At 44.0% G+C, this 16726-nt stretch overlaps 1 protein-coding gene across 1 annotated transcript; it reads left to right on the plus strand.

Moving 5' to 3' along the window:
* The first annotated feature begins 5405 nt into the window (after positions 1 to 5405).
* TMEM45B (transmembrane protein 45B) lies at positions 5406 to 16175 on the plus strand. The gene is made up of 5 exons (XM_032228763.1): positions 5406 to 5589; positions 10198 to 10410; positions 12325 to 12509; positions 13426 to 13571; positions 16067 to 16175. Exons 1-5 carry the CDS (start codon positions 5406 to 5408, stop codon positions 16173 to 16175), a joined length of 837 nt encoding a protein of 278 aa, XP_032084654.1.
* Positions 16176 to 16726: the final 551 nt, after the last annotated feature.

A 16726-nucleotide genomic window follows, 5' to 3' on the forward strand; every position in this document is an offset into this window, starting at 1 on the left:
GAACTGGAAGGGACCTTGGAGGTCTTCTAGTCCAACCCATTGCTCAAGCAGGAGAACCCAGTGGTGGGATCCTGCCGGTTTAACAACTGGTTTGGTGATTGCGTGTTGCGTGCATGCACGTGAGCTTCTCACATGCCTGGTGTGCTGTGCGTGCGTGCAAAGGTTTACCAAACGTACCTTCCACGTTACTTCTTGGGGAGCAACACAGCTGAGGCACGGCAATCCACTCGGCTGCGCTAATCACCTGAGAGTATACAGGTAAATACAGCGGAGGGACAGGCAGGCGGGCCAACCTGATCATCAGAGTGAACCAGTTCTCTCTCAGCTATCATCGAAGCTACCGGTTTGAACCGAACCAGTCTGAACCGGCTGAATCCCACTCCTGGAGATATATACCCCTATACCCGTGATGGCGAACCTACGGCCTTATTCTGCCTTTTTCAATATTGCCCAGGATATTTCAGTTTCTAAGAGAGGGTGGGTTCTAACCTCCTACGCCTCAATCCCCAAACAATTGTTTTTGGGAGAAGGGGAGTGCATCTAACTACAGCCCAATAGAGCTGGTTATCATGCCCAAAGAAATCATGCGCTGTGGCTAATCTGAAAAAAAATCAAATTGCACCTGAAGAGCCAATAAAAAGCAAATGATTAAGTGTTTGCAGAAGGTGGCACATGTGGAAGGAAATCACCGTCAGGAAATTGCTCCTTAGTTCTAGATTGGATCTCCTCTTAATGGGAGTTCCTTTAGCCTTCTGCGTGAATGTTCCTGTGTTTCTTTACTTAGCTTGGTGCTGATTGTTTTGGATCTAACACAGTGGTGGGTTCTGGATCCCGGTGCAACCGGTACAGTGCAACAGGGCTGGGCGCCCACCACGGACGGGTATGTGCGGATTACGCGCATGCTTGCATGTGTATCCACTGCCCACGACGCTCCAGCTGCTCGGCGGAGGCACCTTATGCTCCTTGCTTGCGCGCAAATGCCCCGATCAGCTCAAATAGCGGTAAAGAGAGCGGGCGGGTGGGCGGGTGGGTTCTGGATCCCGGTGCAACCGGTACAGTGCAACAGGGCTGGGCGCCCACCACGGACGGGTATGTGCGGATTACGCGCATGCTTGCATGTGTATCCACTGCCCACGACGCTCCAGCTGCTCGGCGGAGGCACCTTATGCTCCTTGCGTGCGCGCAAATGCCCCGATCAGCTCAAATAGCGGTAAAGAGAGCGGGCGGGTGGGCGGGCCCTTCGGAGCACTGTACCGGAATGGTACCTGGTCTCCCAGCAGGCACCGGTACACCCCAATATCCCACCTAATAACAAACATTGGAAAAAGCTCTCTATGCCTGGCCTTTATTTTCACTCAGAAATCGTAAACTGTGATTATTCTTTTGGGCCACTAGTGTGATGTTTAACATAATGAAAGCCAAACACCTTAGAGATGGGATTTCTACTTTACCAATTTGTTACTATCCTTAGAACCAAGTTTGGGAGAATTGAAAAGTTACTGGATAATCAGTGGGGTTCAATTCATGTGGAAACAAATAAGCAAATCCAAAACAATCCGAAAGAAATAAAGGACAAAATAGAAATTAAAGAAGAAGGACGTTTTATGAATACGTCTTCTGTTTCAAGTGACTTCATTGCCTACCAAAACGAACAGGAAAAAAAAAATCAGGAACAAATTTCTTCTGATGAGTTTGATGCAAGATTAAAAACTAAAAATTTAAATATGTTTGCTTTGAAAGAAATCCCTATATGGGCTTGAGATAATGAGAGGAACATTTACACTTCTACAGTATACAGAATAATATAGAATAACAGAATTGGAAGGGACCTTGGAGGTCTTGTAGTCCAACCCCCTGCTTAAGCAGGAAACCCTACACCACTTCAGACAAATGGTTATCCAATCTTTTCTTAAAAACTTCAAGTGTTGGAGCACTCAAAGCTTCTGGAGGCAAGTTGTTCCATTGATTGATTATTCTCACTGCCAGAAAATTTCTCCTCAGTTCTAAGTTGCTTCTCTCCTTGATTAGTTTCCACCCATTGCTTCTTGTCCTGCCTTCAGGTGCTTTGGAGAATAGCTTGACTCCCTCTTCTGTGTGGCAGCCCCTGAGATATTGGAAGATTGCTATCATGTCTCCCCTAGTCCTTTTTTTCATTAAACTAGACATACCCAATTCCTGCAGTCGTTCTTCGTATATTTTAGCCTCCAGTCCCCTAATCATCTTTCTTGCTATTCTCTGCACTCTTTCTAGTCTCCACATCTTTTTTACATCGTGGTGACCAAAACTGAATGCAGTATTTAAAGTTTGGCCTTACCAAGGCATTATAAGTAGTATTAACACTTCATGCGATCTTGATTCTATCTCTTCGTTTATGCAGTCTAGAACTGTGTTGGCTTTTTTAGCAGCTGATGCACACAGCTGGCTCATATTTAAATGGTTGTCCACTAGGACTCCAAGATCCCTCTCACAGTTACTACCATTGAACGAGGCATCACATATAATGTCCCTGTGCATTTTGCTTTTCTTGCCTCTTACTTTTTTCACCATTGCATTTCATTTTTTGATAGCACCCAGTGTTCAAGTCTGTCAAGATCTTTCTGTATCTTTCTGTAAGCCTATCTACACTATATTGCCAAAAGTATTCGCTCACCTGCCTTTACTCGCCTATGAACTTACTGTAAGTGACATCCCATTCCTATTCTATTGCAGACAAATGTTTATCCAACATCTTCTTTAAAACTTCCCGTGTTGGAGCATTTACAACTTCTTGAGGCAAATCGTTCCACTGATTAATTGTTCTCACTGTCAGGAAATTTCTCCTCAGGTCTTCTCTCCTTGATTAGTTTCCACCCATTGCTTCTTGTTCTGCCCTCAGGTGCTTTGGAGAATAGTTTGATTCCCTCTTCTTTGTGGCAACCCCTGAGATATTGGAACATTGCTATCATGTCTCCCCTAGTCCTTCTTTTCATTAAACTAGCCATGCCCAGTTCCTGAAACTGTTCTTAGCAAAAGCAATAGCAGTAGACTTATATACCGCTTCATAGGGCTTTCAGCCCTCTCTAAGCGGTTTACAGAGTCAGCATATTGCCCCCACAGTCTGGGTCCTCATTTTACCCACCTCGGAAGGATGGAAGGCTGAGTCAACCCTGAGCCGGTGAGATTTGAACCGCCGAACTGCAGTTAGCAGTCAGCTGAAGTGGCCTGCAGCACTGCACTCTAACCACTGCGCCACCTCGGCTCTTATATGTTTTAGCCTCCAGTCCCCTAATCATCTTTGTTGCTATTCTCTGCACTCTTTCTAGAGTCTCCACATCTTTTTAACATCGTGGTGACCAAAACTGAATGCAGTATTTAAAGTTTGGCCTTACCAAGGCATTATAAAGTAGTATTAACACTTCATGCGATCTTGATTCTATCTCTTCGTTTATGCAGCCTAGAACTGTGTTGGCTTTTTTGGCAGCTGCTGCACCATGCTGCAGTGGTGGGTTCCGGATCCCGTTGCAACCAGCAGCGCAGGCATGTGTACTTACTGCCCGTGACGTTCCAGCTGCTGGAACGGTAGATTTGTGGAACCTCTTCTATAGAAGAGGTTAGAACTGGCAGAAACCCACCCCCTGCTCTGCCCCCATCTATTCTCTGCCTCCTGAGTCCCAGCTGATCGGGAGGGAATGGGGATTTTGCAGTATCCTTCCCCTGCCACGCCCACCAAGCTGTTGCAGAAATGGCAGGGTTAGACTTCTCAGGATACAGGAGGAGTTTATCTGGCAGCCAGGTTCAGAAAGCTAACACATAGCTAGCATTGGAAATCCTGAACTAGCTTCATTATCGAAGCACCCGTTCTTATACATTCTCAAAGGCAGCGTAACACGGAAACACTTAACTCATTTCTTATTGGTTACCTTGAGGAAAAAGCCTTAGAAGTAGATATTGTCTTACTTCTCCTTTTGTCTTGGGTCACAGGTACTGACTACGTGCCTTTATGCAAACTTTAATTGAACCTTGTGGTTTTGGATTCTTGACATAGGGACGTTTGCTGGAACATGTTGTGGTTGAAGGCTGACATTTCCTTGTTCCTTTAAGCAAGCTTCTAACTGTCCCTTTTATGCCACAACTCATTCTTATATTTTAATCCATATTTTATTCTACTTTAAGGCCATGCCATGCCCACCAAGCCACGGCCACAGAACCGGTAGTAAAAAATTTGGATCCCACCACTGACTCTGGTACCATAGTAATATGGAGAGGAATTTAGCTCTGGCCTTGAAAAGTGGTGGAAGACTGTGAGACAATAGGTTGCCCAGAAAATGGAAAGCCATGTTCTGTTGAGGAAGGAAGGGAGGGGGGGGAGGGAGGGAGGGAGGAAGGGAAGGAAGGAAGGAGGGAGGGAGGGAGGGAGGGAGGGAAGGAAGGAAGGAAGGAAGGAAGGAAGGAAGGAAGGAAGGAAGGAAGGAAGGAAGGAAGGAAGGAAAGAAGATTCTTAAAACCCTGTAAGGCAGAATGACCAAAGAGGCAATAAATTATTTCTTCATACAATTTGGTTGGTAGAAATACCCTGGAAAATGCAAGCAGCGAATCAGAAATAAAACAACATTTCACATGTATATTGAGAAAAAGAAAGAAAGAAAGAAAGAAAGAAAGAAAGAAAGAAAGAAAGAAAGAGGAAGAAGAAAAGAAAGGGAAGGAAAGAGACAGAAAGAAAAAGGAAGGAAGGAAGGAAGGGACAGAAGAAAAGAAAGAAAAGGAAAGAGAGAGAAAGAGAGATAAAGGGAGGGAGGAAGGGAGAAAGAAAGGAAGGAAGAGGGAGGGAGGAAGATATGTTCATGTGTGGAAATAAAACAGTCTGAAGCAGCTGGAAAGATAATTTTCTCTAGCAATATTCACAAGGAGTAAGAGTAGGAGTACAATTAGAAGTGGCCATAGGAAAGAGTGGAGTAGTGAGTAATAACTGTGAATGTTTGTTTGTGTGTATTGTTTGGGGTGTTATTGGATCTTTGGATCCCCCTAAATTGGGTATAGTTAAAAGAACCCAAGACTCAGAACGAATTTAAAAGGGGCCAATAAAGGTCGTGGATGGGCTTCCCAAATTCTGTGTTGATGTGGGCTTCCAAAATAAGGGAGATTCCTTGGATTCTCGACCTGATCTAGCTCATGGGATTGACATCCAGGAATGACACACCTTAAACTTGCAAAGAAATTGTAAACAGGTAAAAACAATGAGAACTTAAAACCTCAAAGAGAAACCAGTTGTTCCAGTCCTTGGTCTTCAAAGAAGTAATTATCTCTTTATAAATAATTGAACGGAACTCGCAATCTCTAGAGTCAGTGGACTGAAGTCACACAGTTACACTTCTCTGAGTGATTCTAACAACAAGATATTATTTTTTCCAGGAGACAAGTGGACCAGAATGCCAACTTTAGCAGGCCATATCCTTCCAGGGTGTTTCTTTATATTTTTTGGGTTCTGGTGGTCAGTGAAATACCCGCTAAAGCGTATCAGCAGGACACACAAGAAGAACAGTCACATACAGTGGAACTTCAAACATGTGGAGATCATCGACGGAGCAGTCAAAGTTATCTTTGGATTAATAGGTAAGACTCAGAATATGACAATGGACTTAAGGCATTTGAGTGTAGCTGCTTATCCCCTTGCTTTGAATTTGCGCCTTTTAAGCAAAGCCTTCATCAGATATCTCTCCCCACCTTGGCAGCATTAAGACTTCTGGACTTCAACTTTCAGAATTCTGGCTGAGAAATTCTGGGACTTGAGGTCCACAAATCTTGCCAAGCTGGGGACCTCTGACCTACATCAAAGAAATCTGTGGAGTAAACTAAAAGTGAGATTATTTACGGATGAGTAGGTACAGTGGTGGGTTGCAGGTGGTATGCCCCGGTATGGGTACCGTTCAGGTACAGTGAGAGCCCACCCGCCCGCCCGCCCTCCTTGCTGTCTTTTAAAGCTTTTGGCGCTTCCATGCATGCACATGGCGCGTACAGCGCCTCCACGATGCTCCGCCAAACAGCTGGATCATCCCGGAGGCTTGTGGAAGCATCATTTGCAGCTACAATGCATGCACGCTCCACACGGCCATGTGGGTCGTGGGGCCCGTTCCAACCGTACTGGTTGGAACAGGATCCAGAACTCACCACTGAGTAGGTAGTAACTCGGCCAGATATGTTCCGAACTGTCGGCAGTGCCGTAGGCATGCACACAAGCAATTTGTTTTACTTCTGCGCATGCGCGCCCCTGAGCAAACCAGCAGTAACAGAAGCCGCAACCGACCCCTGCCTAAATCTAACACTCTTCAAATTTGGTTGGACTGTATCCCCTGGATTTTCACAGCCAATGAGGTCAAACTGTGCTCTGGTTTATTTCTAATGAGATATTAAATTCACTGCTAAATAGGAATTAAATCAGACTTGTACAAAAGGAGGGGGCTTTTGCCATCTGCAGTTTTGATTCCCGGTTGAATTAATAATGCTATAAATTCTGCTGTTTCATTATTTGGTAACAATCAAATTGTTTTAATGGATATATCTAGGCAATTAAGCAGCCAAATTATATCCTTAACTGCACTGTTGTCTGAAATTCCACTTAGATTTATCATCTGAAATAGACGTGGGCTTATTTGCTGCACTTTATGGATTCCCCCCGCCCCCCGCCCCTCATTTTTTTTTCTCCCTCTGGTCATTAACTGTTGGTTTTCAAAATTATTTCGTGTCGATATTTTGAATTTTAAAAGAAAATGGGTTGAGTATGTAGATGGTGGTGCTTGCTTGCTTTTTTAGCTGAAGGTATTGTACAAAGTTTTGCAATCAAACTGAAGCAGTTGGAAAGAACAGGTTGAAAGAAAAACATTGGCTGTCACTAGAAAAGCATGGGAAAATTAAAGCAGTTCTCACTCACAACCAATGGAGGGTTCCTACTGGTTCGGACCGGTTCAGCTGAACCAGTAGTAGCTTGGCAGCCTGAGTCGCTGGAACCGGCAGCAACCCAGGCCTGCCAGCCCCCGAACTGGCTCTCCTGGTGGCGCCATAGGGACCTGTTCTGACCCCCTCCTCCATCCAGTAATGAATGCCGAGACAAGCTTAACTGGAATTTCACAGCACTTTATTAGCAAGGAACCAAAACCTCGGTGGCTGAAAACCAAGCCTAACAAACAGATAAGAACCTTGGCAGCAACTCAAATTTCGACAGATAACAGCTTCTCCAGCGTTAGGAATGACATTGAATCCTGCAAAACCAGGCTCCTCCCAGTCTCTCTTTAAATACAATCTTGAGAGGAGCCTAATTACAATCACCTGGGTTCAATTATCTTTGGTAACTGCATAGCTGCTCTCTACATCAATCTGCCCGGCGTTGCCGGGCATCCAGGACCAACTCCCTTGTCTCCTCGCCACTGCTCCAATGCATGACGTCAGGATCACACTCCCTTGTCTCCTCCCCACTGGTCCAAGGCTCAGGCGCCTCCTGGTGGCCAACCAGCCTCTCTGCGCCCTGCTCAGAGTCGGAACCCTGTCCAGTGTCCTTCACATCCTCCAGAGCCGACTCATAGGGCCCCTCGCTGTCGGAGTCTGGTGGCAGCTCCAATGGCTCCTGTTGGGCCACAACAGCACCACCATCTTGTTTTTTGCTTCTGCACATGCGCAGAGCAATTTTAGTTGTATTGCACATGCGCGTCCCTGAGCAAACCAGCAGTAGTCTCTGCCAGAACCCACCCCTGCTCACAACACTACTTTAGTTTTGCTGGTGGTACTCATGGGGCACAGGTTAGCGCAAACAAAGCAGGGGTGAAATGCTACCAGTTCAGACCGGTTTGCCCAAACTGGCAGTGAAAAAAAATGCTACTGGTTCAGGCAAACCAGTATTTCCAACGATCAGCTGTGATGCACGATTTATATTAGCTAGAATCGTCGGATTTCCTGCTTTCCAGCTAATCTAAATCGTGTGGCACAGCGGATCCTCCCCCCTCGCTGTTTTACTTACCTTTGCTGGCGTGCTCAGTAGCAGACTCCACCCACCCACTCGGCCATCGTCATGTCCTGTTTTTCATGTTTTGTGCATGCTCACATTTGTGAAGCGGTAGCAAAGGAAAGTTGATTTCACCCCTGCAACAAGGTGATGGAAGCTCTACCTGTTTGGGATGTGTGTCACACCTCGATTTTTTTTTAAACTCTACCCTGTGGCGACTATGGAGATTCTCTGTTCATCGAGGTCATGGTTGTCTCAAAGGTGCTTTCTTCAAGGTGCAACTGGACTTCCTGGTTTTTCTTTGAAGACGTTTCGCTTCTCACCCAAGAAGCTTCTTCAGCTTCCCCACCATCCAGTCAGCGCTGAAGAAGCTTCTAACCCAGGATTCTAACCCATACTTGACAACTTTAATGTCTATGGAGATTCTCAGTCATCCAGGTCATGGTTGTCCCCAAAGGTGCTTTTTCAAGAGGCAACTGGGCTGTCTGGTTTTTCTTTGAAGAGGTTTTGCTTCTCATCCAAGAAGCTTCTTCCATTCTTCAGACAGCTATCTATCTATCATCCATCTATCTATCTATCTATCTATCTATCTATCTATCTATCTATCTATCTATCTATCTAAGTATGTATGTATGTATGTAGGTAGGTAGGTAGGTAGGTAGGTAGGTAGGTAGGTAGGTAGGTAGGTAGATGAGAGAGAAAGAAAGAGAGGGAGGGAGGGAGGAGGAAGGAGGGAGGGAGAGATGATGGATTGCTAGATAATGATAGATAGATAAATAGATAGATAGATAGATAGATAGATAGATAGACAGACAGACAGACAGACAGACAGACAGACAGACAGACAGACAGACAGGTTTTTCTTGGAAGAGGTTTCGCTTCTCATCCAAGAAGCTTCTGACCTTCCATTCCCCACTATCCAGTCAGAGCTGAAGAAGCTTCTTCAGATGAGAAGCGCAACATTTTCAAAGGAAAACCAGAAAGTCCAGTTGTACCTTTGGGGTAGACCAGTGGTGGGATTCAGCCAGTTCGCACCACTTCGGGAGAACCAGTGGTTAACTGTCTGAGCAGTTTGGCGAACTGGTTGTTGGAAGAACTCATTAGGGCAGAGAACCGGTTGTTAAATTATTTGAATCCCATCACTGGGGTAGACCCTGCGACAGCTGGGCTTTACCCTGATTTTTTTCTCTTCGGATAAAACTTCCCTAACCAGGGATGTGCAGGCAGGGGAGGCAGAGCCTCACCACTGTCATCATGAAAAGAAAAGAAAATGTAAAAAGAAAAAGGCTAAGCTAGTTGCTGCCAGAGTCAGTGGATGACTCTGCTTAGTGTTTAACTGTTTAAAAAAGCCTCTAAAAAACTACAGGAGGAGGCGGGAGAACGAGGTGACTCATCTACTCTGACTTTATGATCACTCGAGCAGAGCTAAGCAAGGGTTAAAAGCCGAAAAATTCCTGACGTAATGAGGCATGACGTTCTCCTGCCTCCTGTAGAGGGCATTTTTTAGAGGCTTTTTTAAACAGTTAAGCAGAGTCATCCATGGTGACTCTGGCAGCAACTAGCCCAGCCTTCAGCTCTTGTCTTTTTCCTTTTACATTTTTTTTTCTTTTCATGATGGCAGGCAAGAGCAGAGTTGAAATCCTCTCTGAAACAGCTGGAAAAGGTATGTGATTGCATGCAGAGCTACGTTGCCTTTTCACTCACACACACACGCACACACACACACCTGGATAAAAGTATATAAGCCCAGCTTCACTGATTACAAGTTTGAAAAGGCAACGTGGCTCCACCTGCAATCAAAGGCTCGGATCGGAAGGCAGCAGGGGAATTGGGGGGCAGTATGGCAGAGGAGCTGCTTTCAAGCCATTGGAAAATATATCCAATCCAACTTCTGTGTTTGTGTTTGTTTGAGAGTGAGTGAGTGAGAGAGGGATCCAACTTCTCTGTGTGTGTGTGTCTGTTTGAGGGAGAGGGGGGAGGGAGGGAGAGAGGGAGGAAGGAGGGGGAGGAAGAAGAAAAAGAATGATGGAAAACTTTTTCGCAAAGGAGAAAAACAAATGCTGTTGCTTTAAATCAGAACTGAGCATGCCTGGCTGTGGAATTCTGGGAGTTGAAGTCCACAAGTGTAAAAAAAATTGAAACCCCTGTGTCAGTGCCTCACCAGCCATAAACCTCACCGCACGTCACTGTCCCTAACAGATCTATTCAACTGATGTGTTCTTGAACAGGGATACTTGCTGATCAGTTCGCTTCCAGTGGACCCCACCTCCAGCTCTACAGTGAACAGACACACAGTTGGGTGAAGCTGATGCTCTGGCAACATTCCACCATGTATTTCTTCTTTACGATCTCTGGAGTAGTGGAAATAATCACCTATTCCTCGACCTTAATGCCTGTTGGGCTGGACCGCTTCATGCTGGGTATTGCATTGTTTGTGGAAGGTAGGTACCAATTAAGGGACAGTAAGTACAGATTGTCCTCAACTTCATTTAGTAACCATTCACAGTTACAACGGCACTGGAAGCAAAGTGACTTACAACCATTTTTCAAACTTTCAGCCTTGGTAGCATGCCTACGATCATGTGATCAAAATGCAGGTCCTTGGCAACTGATACAGATGCGGATGCATATTAACTGAGTTGGAAGGGACCTTGTAGGTCATCTAGTCCAACCCCCACCCAAGCAGGAGACCCTACACTATTTCTGACAGATAGCAGTCCAATCTCTTCTTGAATGTTTCCCACAACTTCTGCAGGCAACTTCTGTTCCAGTGGTTGATTGCTCTAACGGTCAGAAATTTCTCCTTATTTCCAGATTGAATGTCTCCTTGTTCAGTCTTGGACAGAGTTCCCCAACGTTTCTGGTTTTGCAGACCAGTATGGGATGGGAGTGGACGGTTCTCGCAAGCAGCCAGCAAGCAGCACGCATGCGCACAGCTCCATCTCCATGAGCGGTGTGCACACGCACCACACACTCAGGCAAATGGAGCATGTGTGCCAGGGGTGGGTTCCGGCAGAGACTACTGCCAGTTCGCGCAGGGATGCCCCACGTGTTTGTGCACTTGATGCACGCTGCACAATTAAAATTGCTAAAAATACACAACTAAAAATGCGCAGAAGCAAAAAAACAAGATGGCAGGGCCTATGGCGCTGCCGGGAGAACCAGTTTGGGGGCCTGGCAGGCTGAGTTACAGCCTACTCGACCAAACCGGGCCCAACCAGTTGGAACCCACCACTGATGCGTGCATGTGCTTATCCACTGCGCGCAAATGAGAATACATGTGCATGGATGCTTGCTGGCTGTTTCCACAGCCCCGTTGCAAACCCCCCACAGCCTGCTACCTCTGTTATTCAGAATTCTGTATGTTGAGTGAATTACTCTGTGCTTTTTGCTGCTTAAAGCATTTTTTATTTGTAGTTTAAGTAAGGTAAGTGAATCCCACCTCTGGGTTCTGCCTATGTTGCAAGTTAAAAACGTTTTCATTATTCTTGTGGTTTAAGTGATCAGTACAGTGATGCTTCACAAGTTGACATTTGGCTCCCCTCACTTCCTGAAGGCAACCTGTGCAAAGCAAAAACAATTTGGGTACAAGTATAGATTTTAGGGTTGCAATCCCCCCCCCCCCCCGCAGGTTTGTTTGGGTTCTCTGCATGGAGTTGAAACATGCACATATACACAGATATACTGTCTGGGTGGCTGGCTGTTTGAATGATGGATTGAATGACCTAATGATCACCACATATAGGGCTGAATTAGTAGACTAGCTTCTCATGACCTTAGGATCAATGTCCAAAAGAATAATGACGAAAAGATAGACTGAAGACACAGACCAACAACTGCAGCAGAATGAAGAATTTTGGGAGAAGGGACAGAGGAAAAATGAAATAACATTATTTGTTTAAAGATCAAGATTGTTAAAAGTAAAAGGGAGAAATATAAAGTTGGTTTATTTGACCAAAGTTAAAATAGATACGTCATCTCTGATAACACTTAATGAACTTTTGCTGACATCAGGACTGAAATGTTGAGGTTTTTATGGATTTGTTTATAGGTGACATAGGAGATATGGGAAGAAGAAATCATTTGTTCTATTTTAAGAGAAGGTGCTCTACTAAAACGGTTATACTTGTGATAAAAGGGAAAGTATTTTCTTTTTATATGTAGCCTTCTTATTTTCTTCCTTTTCCAATTTTTCTTCTGCACTTTTTATTTTATCCTTTTACTCTCCTTTATGTGGATTCGGTTTTTTTTAATTGAAAATTGTAATCTTCAGTGAAATTACTGTTAAAAATGTTAAGGTGAAAGGTTTTTCTTGAAAATGATTGTAGTTTTGAGCAACCTCTGCATTTTAACAGGCTTCCTCTTCAAATATCATGTCAGCCAACGGCCAATGCTTGATCAAGTCATCCATTCCCTGCTCCTGCTAACCATCTTTCCTGGCGTCGCCATCTGCTTCGTACAAGTCTTTGTCCGTGACAATCTGATTTTGGACTTATTCCTTGTCTGCCTGGCCTTCTTGCAAGGAACCTGGTTTTGGCAGGTGGGTTATCTTTTCATTTTTCTTATTAAATTGGCTTTCCTGTTAGCCATGGCCAAGAAGCTACGGGTCAAGGAAACTCATGGGAACCCCTTTCAATCTACTACATAAAGTGTGTGGCAGCTTAGAACACATCTGAAGAGGAGGTCCAGGACCCTGTCCTCAGGCAAGGGACCAATGACCTCACGGAGTGCTGTGGAACGATCTACCCGTAGAGATCCGGACCCTTTCCACTCTCTCGGCCTTCCGAAAAGCCACTAAAACCTGGCTGTTCTGGCAGGCCTGGGGCTGTTGAACAAGGTCCAGCCCCACCTAGACGGAATGTATGGTGTGTTGTTTTTAAAATTGTATCTTTTTTTATTTTTATTTCTAACTTTTAACTTTTATCTTGTTTCTGTAAGCCGCCCAGAGTCCTACGGGATTGGGCGGCATACAAATTTATTAAATTACAAATTACTAATTAGCAAGGGATGGTTACTGGCCAAAACGTTTAGTGTTTAGCACCTTGGGAAACATGGACCAGCTATAATGCATTGGTGCCAATGACAATATTTATGGTTGTGGGTTTTATCTCTTAATTGTTGAGATATTAGATATACAGGTAATATACATGTACAGACAATATGAACTGATTTGAGCATCGAAGATTAGCCAATTCTGAGTTCCAAAGGAGTAGCGTAATCATAGTTCTGTTTAAACACTGCCCTCACTGGCCTCAAATCTCTACATTAGAATATCGCAAGAACTTGGACAGTGTTGGAAAGGAGACGTGTGGGATAAAACATATAATTAAATGAGGTGTAGATGAATTATTTTTATGTTTGGACGGCTTCTAAAACAAATGTTTGCCATTCGTGCTTTACCCAAATACTTTGCCACTTTTTAAAATGCTCTTCTTTTTTAAAAAAAAAAAATCCAGATAGGTTTTGTGTTGTATCCACCACGGGGAAGACCAGAATGGGACCTGAATGACCACAGCAACTTAATGTTCATCACCATGTGCTTCTGCTGGCATTTGGCCCTTGCAATCTTCATTACGGCAGTGAATTATGTCCTGGTCTATTGGTAAGTTTTCTGGAATAATACGTTCCTGATCAACATTATGTCCTTGAATAAAGAGAGTAGGAGAGGAGAAGAGAGGAAAGGGGAGAGAAGGAAAAAAGAGGAAAGCAGAGGAACGAGGGAAGGGATAGGAAGAGAAGGAGAGCGGGTAGGAGGGGGAAGAGGAAGAGAGGAGTAGGGGAGAGACAAGGGAAGAAGAAAAGAAAAAGGAGAGGAGGAAGAAAGGAAGTAGAGAAGGGAGGGAGGGTGAAAAGAAAACAAAAAATAGGTCGGTTACAACACAAAGTTAGGTGTATGATAAATGATAAAAAATGGATGATAAAAAAGGCAACCCTGGATGTATATTTTAATTTCTTATATGGAAAAAACAAGCATGTAAAAGTGATAAAGATTAACAAGAGCAATAACTATGTGAATGCATACCTATAACTATATATAAAAGAATAAAAATAAAAAAAACTTTTTATGGAAATAATATGTCCTTGAATAAAGGGCTATGCCGAGATGGGCATCAGGATAAAAGAACATATGAAGTAATGCAAGGAACTTTGCTTCCTCTGGGGATGGTCCAATGACAGCATGATGTCTCAACCAGGAGTGGTATTCACTTACTTTCCCTGCCAGTTGGCAAATGTGAGTGTGCACGCCCATGCATGCGCTTGGGCTTCTGCGCATGCACTTTGGCTTGAAAAGGTGTCTAAATAGGACAGCCTAGAGCTTGGGCAGGTGGGCAGGCCCACCAGCGATTTTTACTACTGGTTCGGGTGAACCGGTCCAAACCGACTGAATACCACCTCTGGCCTCAATGCAACAAGTATATTGAGATCATCTTGTAGAGCAGTGGTTCCCAAACTTGGCAACTTTAAGACTTGTGGACTTCAACTCCCAGAATTCTCCAGCCAGCAGAGCTGGGAGTTGAAGTCCACAAGTCTTAAAGTTGCCAAGTTTGGGAACCACTGTTGTAGAGGTCCAAGAACAAGTTGTTTAGACCAAGAAACCGAGCTGCAAACCCTTACTACATTAAGCCATGGTTTTCTAAATTCTTGGCTACTGAATAAATCAAGGATTTCGGGTTCATTCAAACATTCTAAACCAAAGGCATACTCGGTAGAACAAGTTGTCAAAACTTGGCAACCTAGTTAAGCCTTGTAGACCAAAAAAAAAAAAAAAGGTACGGTTCTATATGTAGGCAAGAAAAGCAAAATGCACAGGTGCAGTATATATGTGGTACCTGGCTCAATAGTAGTAATTGTGAGAGGGATCTTGGAGTCCTAGTGGACAACCATTTAAATATGAGCCAGCAGTGTGATGCAGCTGCCAAAAAAGCTGACACAATTCTAGGCTGCATAAATAGAGGGATAGAATCAAGATCGCGTGAAGTATCAATGCCACTTTATAATGCCTTGGTAAGGCCACACTTCGAATGCTACATCCAGTTTTGCTCACCATGATGTAAAAAAGATGTTGAGACTTTAGAAAGAGTGCAGAGAAGAGCAACAAAGAGGATTAGGGGACTGGTGGCTAAAACATACGAAGAATGGTTGCAGGAACTGGGTATGTCTAATTTAATGAAAAGAAGGACTAGGGGAGACATGATAGTAGTGTTCCAATATCTCAGGAGCTGCCACAAAGAAGAGGGAGACAAGCTATTCTCCAAAGAACCTGAAGGCAGGACAAGAAGCAATGGGTGGAAACTAATCAAGGAGAGAAGCAACTTAGAACTAAGGAGAAGTTTTCTGACAGTTAGAACAATTAATCAGTGGAACAACTTGCCTCCAGAGGTTGTGAATGCTCCAACACGGGAAGTTTTTAAGAAAAGATTAGATAATAATTTGTCTGAAATAGTGTAGGTTTCCTGCCTAAACAGGGGTTGGACTAGAAGATCTACAAGGTCCCTTCCAACTCTGCTATTCTATTCTATTCTATTCTATTCTATCTCCCAGAATTGTAGATTTCAACTCCCAGAATCAACTCCCATGGCTGGCTGGGGAATTCTGGGAGTTGAAGTCCATAAGACTTAAAGTTGCCAAGGTTGGACACCCAGGCTATAGAATGTGATGTGGATTGAGCCTTCTGCAGAGTTAACCAGCTGAGATCCACTGGTTCACCACATTGCTTGGTGGACTATTAATTATGTGAGTATGTTACACAGCAAAGATCAAAATACTTTTGACTACCCTTAGAGCTGGAAAGCTGCCGGTACTTGGAGATGCTCTTGCAAAAAAATTTCACTCCTTCAATTGGGATCATTTAGGGTCAGGTAGAACCAGGGGTGGGTTGCTACAGGTTTGCTTGTATTCAGGAGAACCCGTAGCTAACGTCATGGCCAGGAGAACAGTGTCTAGTTCTTGTAGGACAATTGTCCTGGTTGCTTCCAGAAGGTTGTTGAAAGTTGAAAGCTTCTCCCAGTTTCCTTCCCCACAAATGTCCTCATGAGCAATCAGCCGAAGAGAACTACGGTGGGACTAATTAGAATTATGTCTTATCATTGTCCACAGCTACCTCCAGAATTGTAAAAGGAGCTACAGACAAATTGAGATTGGACTTGGCACAAGGAAGCAAAAGGATGTACATGCTCCCCTCATAAACGAATCGGATGAAGAATAAGGCAGACGGATCGTTCAATTCAGAAACCTGAAAATGAAATAATCTTAACATCCCAAAGATTAATCGCACCTGGAAAAATAAAAAAGACTTTTGTCTAAGTAAGAAGACAAAGTAGCTGCACTTCTTTTACATTTTCCTATTGTATCTTCCGGCTTGTGTCATCTATAATCCCTATAACAGAATTGATAATGCTTCTAATTGCCACATGTTCAACCTTTATCCAACAGTGCTCTTTTTACGAAGCAATCTATTTTATCAGGGAAAGCAACCACTCGATTTTGCACTATTGCTGAAAGAAGCCAATAAGCTTAATTGGGATTTCCTTTTTGTAACGTTTTTAATCTATCTCATCTTGAGTTATATAAACAGAATCCCAAACCTTATCGTGAATAAACCTTCTAATTTTACACATCTATCTGGACATTTGGTTCCTGGATGTTATCTCAGATGATTGAACTTTGACCATAAGGCAGTGGTGGGTTTCAAATAATTCCACCACTGGTTCGCTGAAAATGTGAGTGCGCACAGGCGTGTGGCTTCCACCACACAGC

The sequence above is a fragment of the Thamnophis elegans genome, chromosome 13 (assembly GCF_009769535.1).
Source record: "Thamnophis elegans isolate rThaEle1 chromosome 13, rThaEle1.pri, whole genome shotgun sequence".
Taxonomy (NCBI): Eukaryota; Metazoa; Chordata; class Lepidosauria; order Squamata; family Colubridae; genus Thamnophis; species Thamnophis elegans.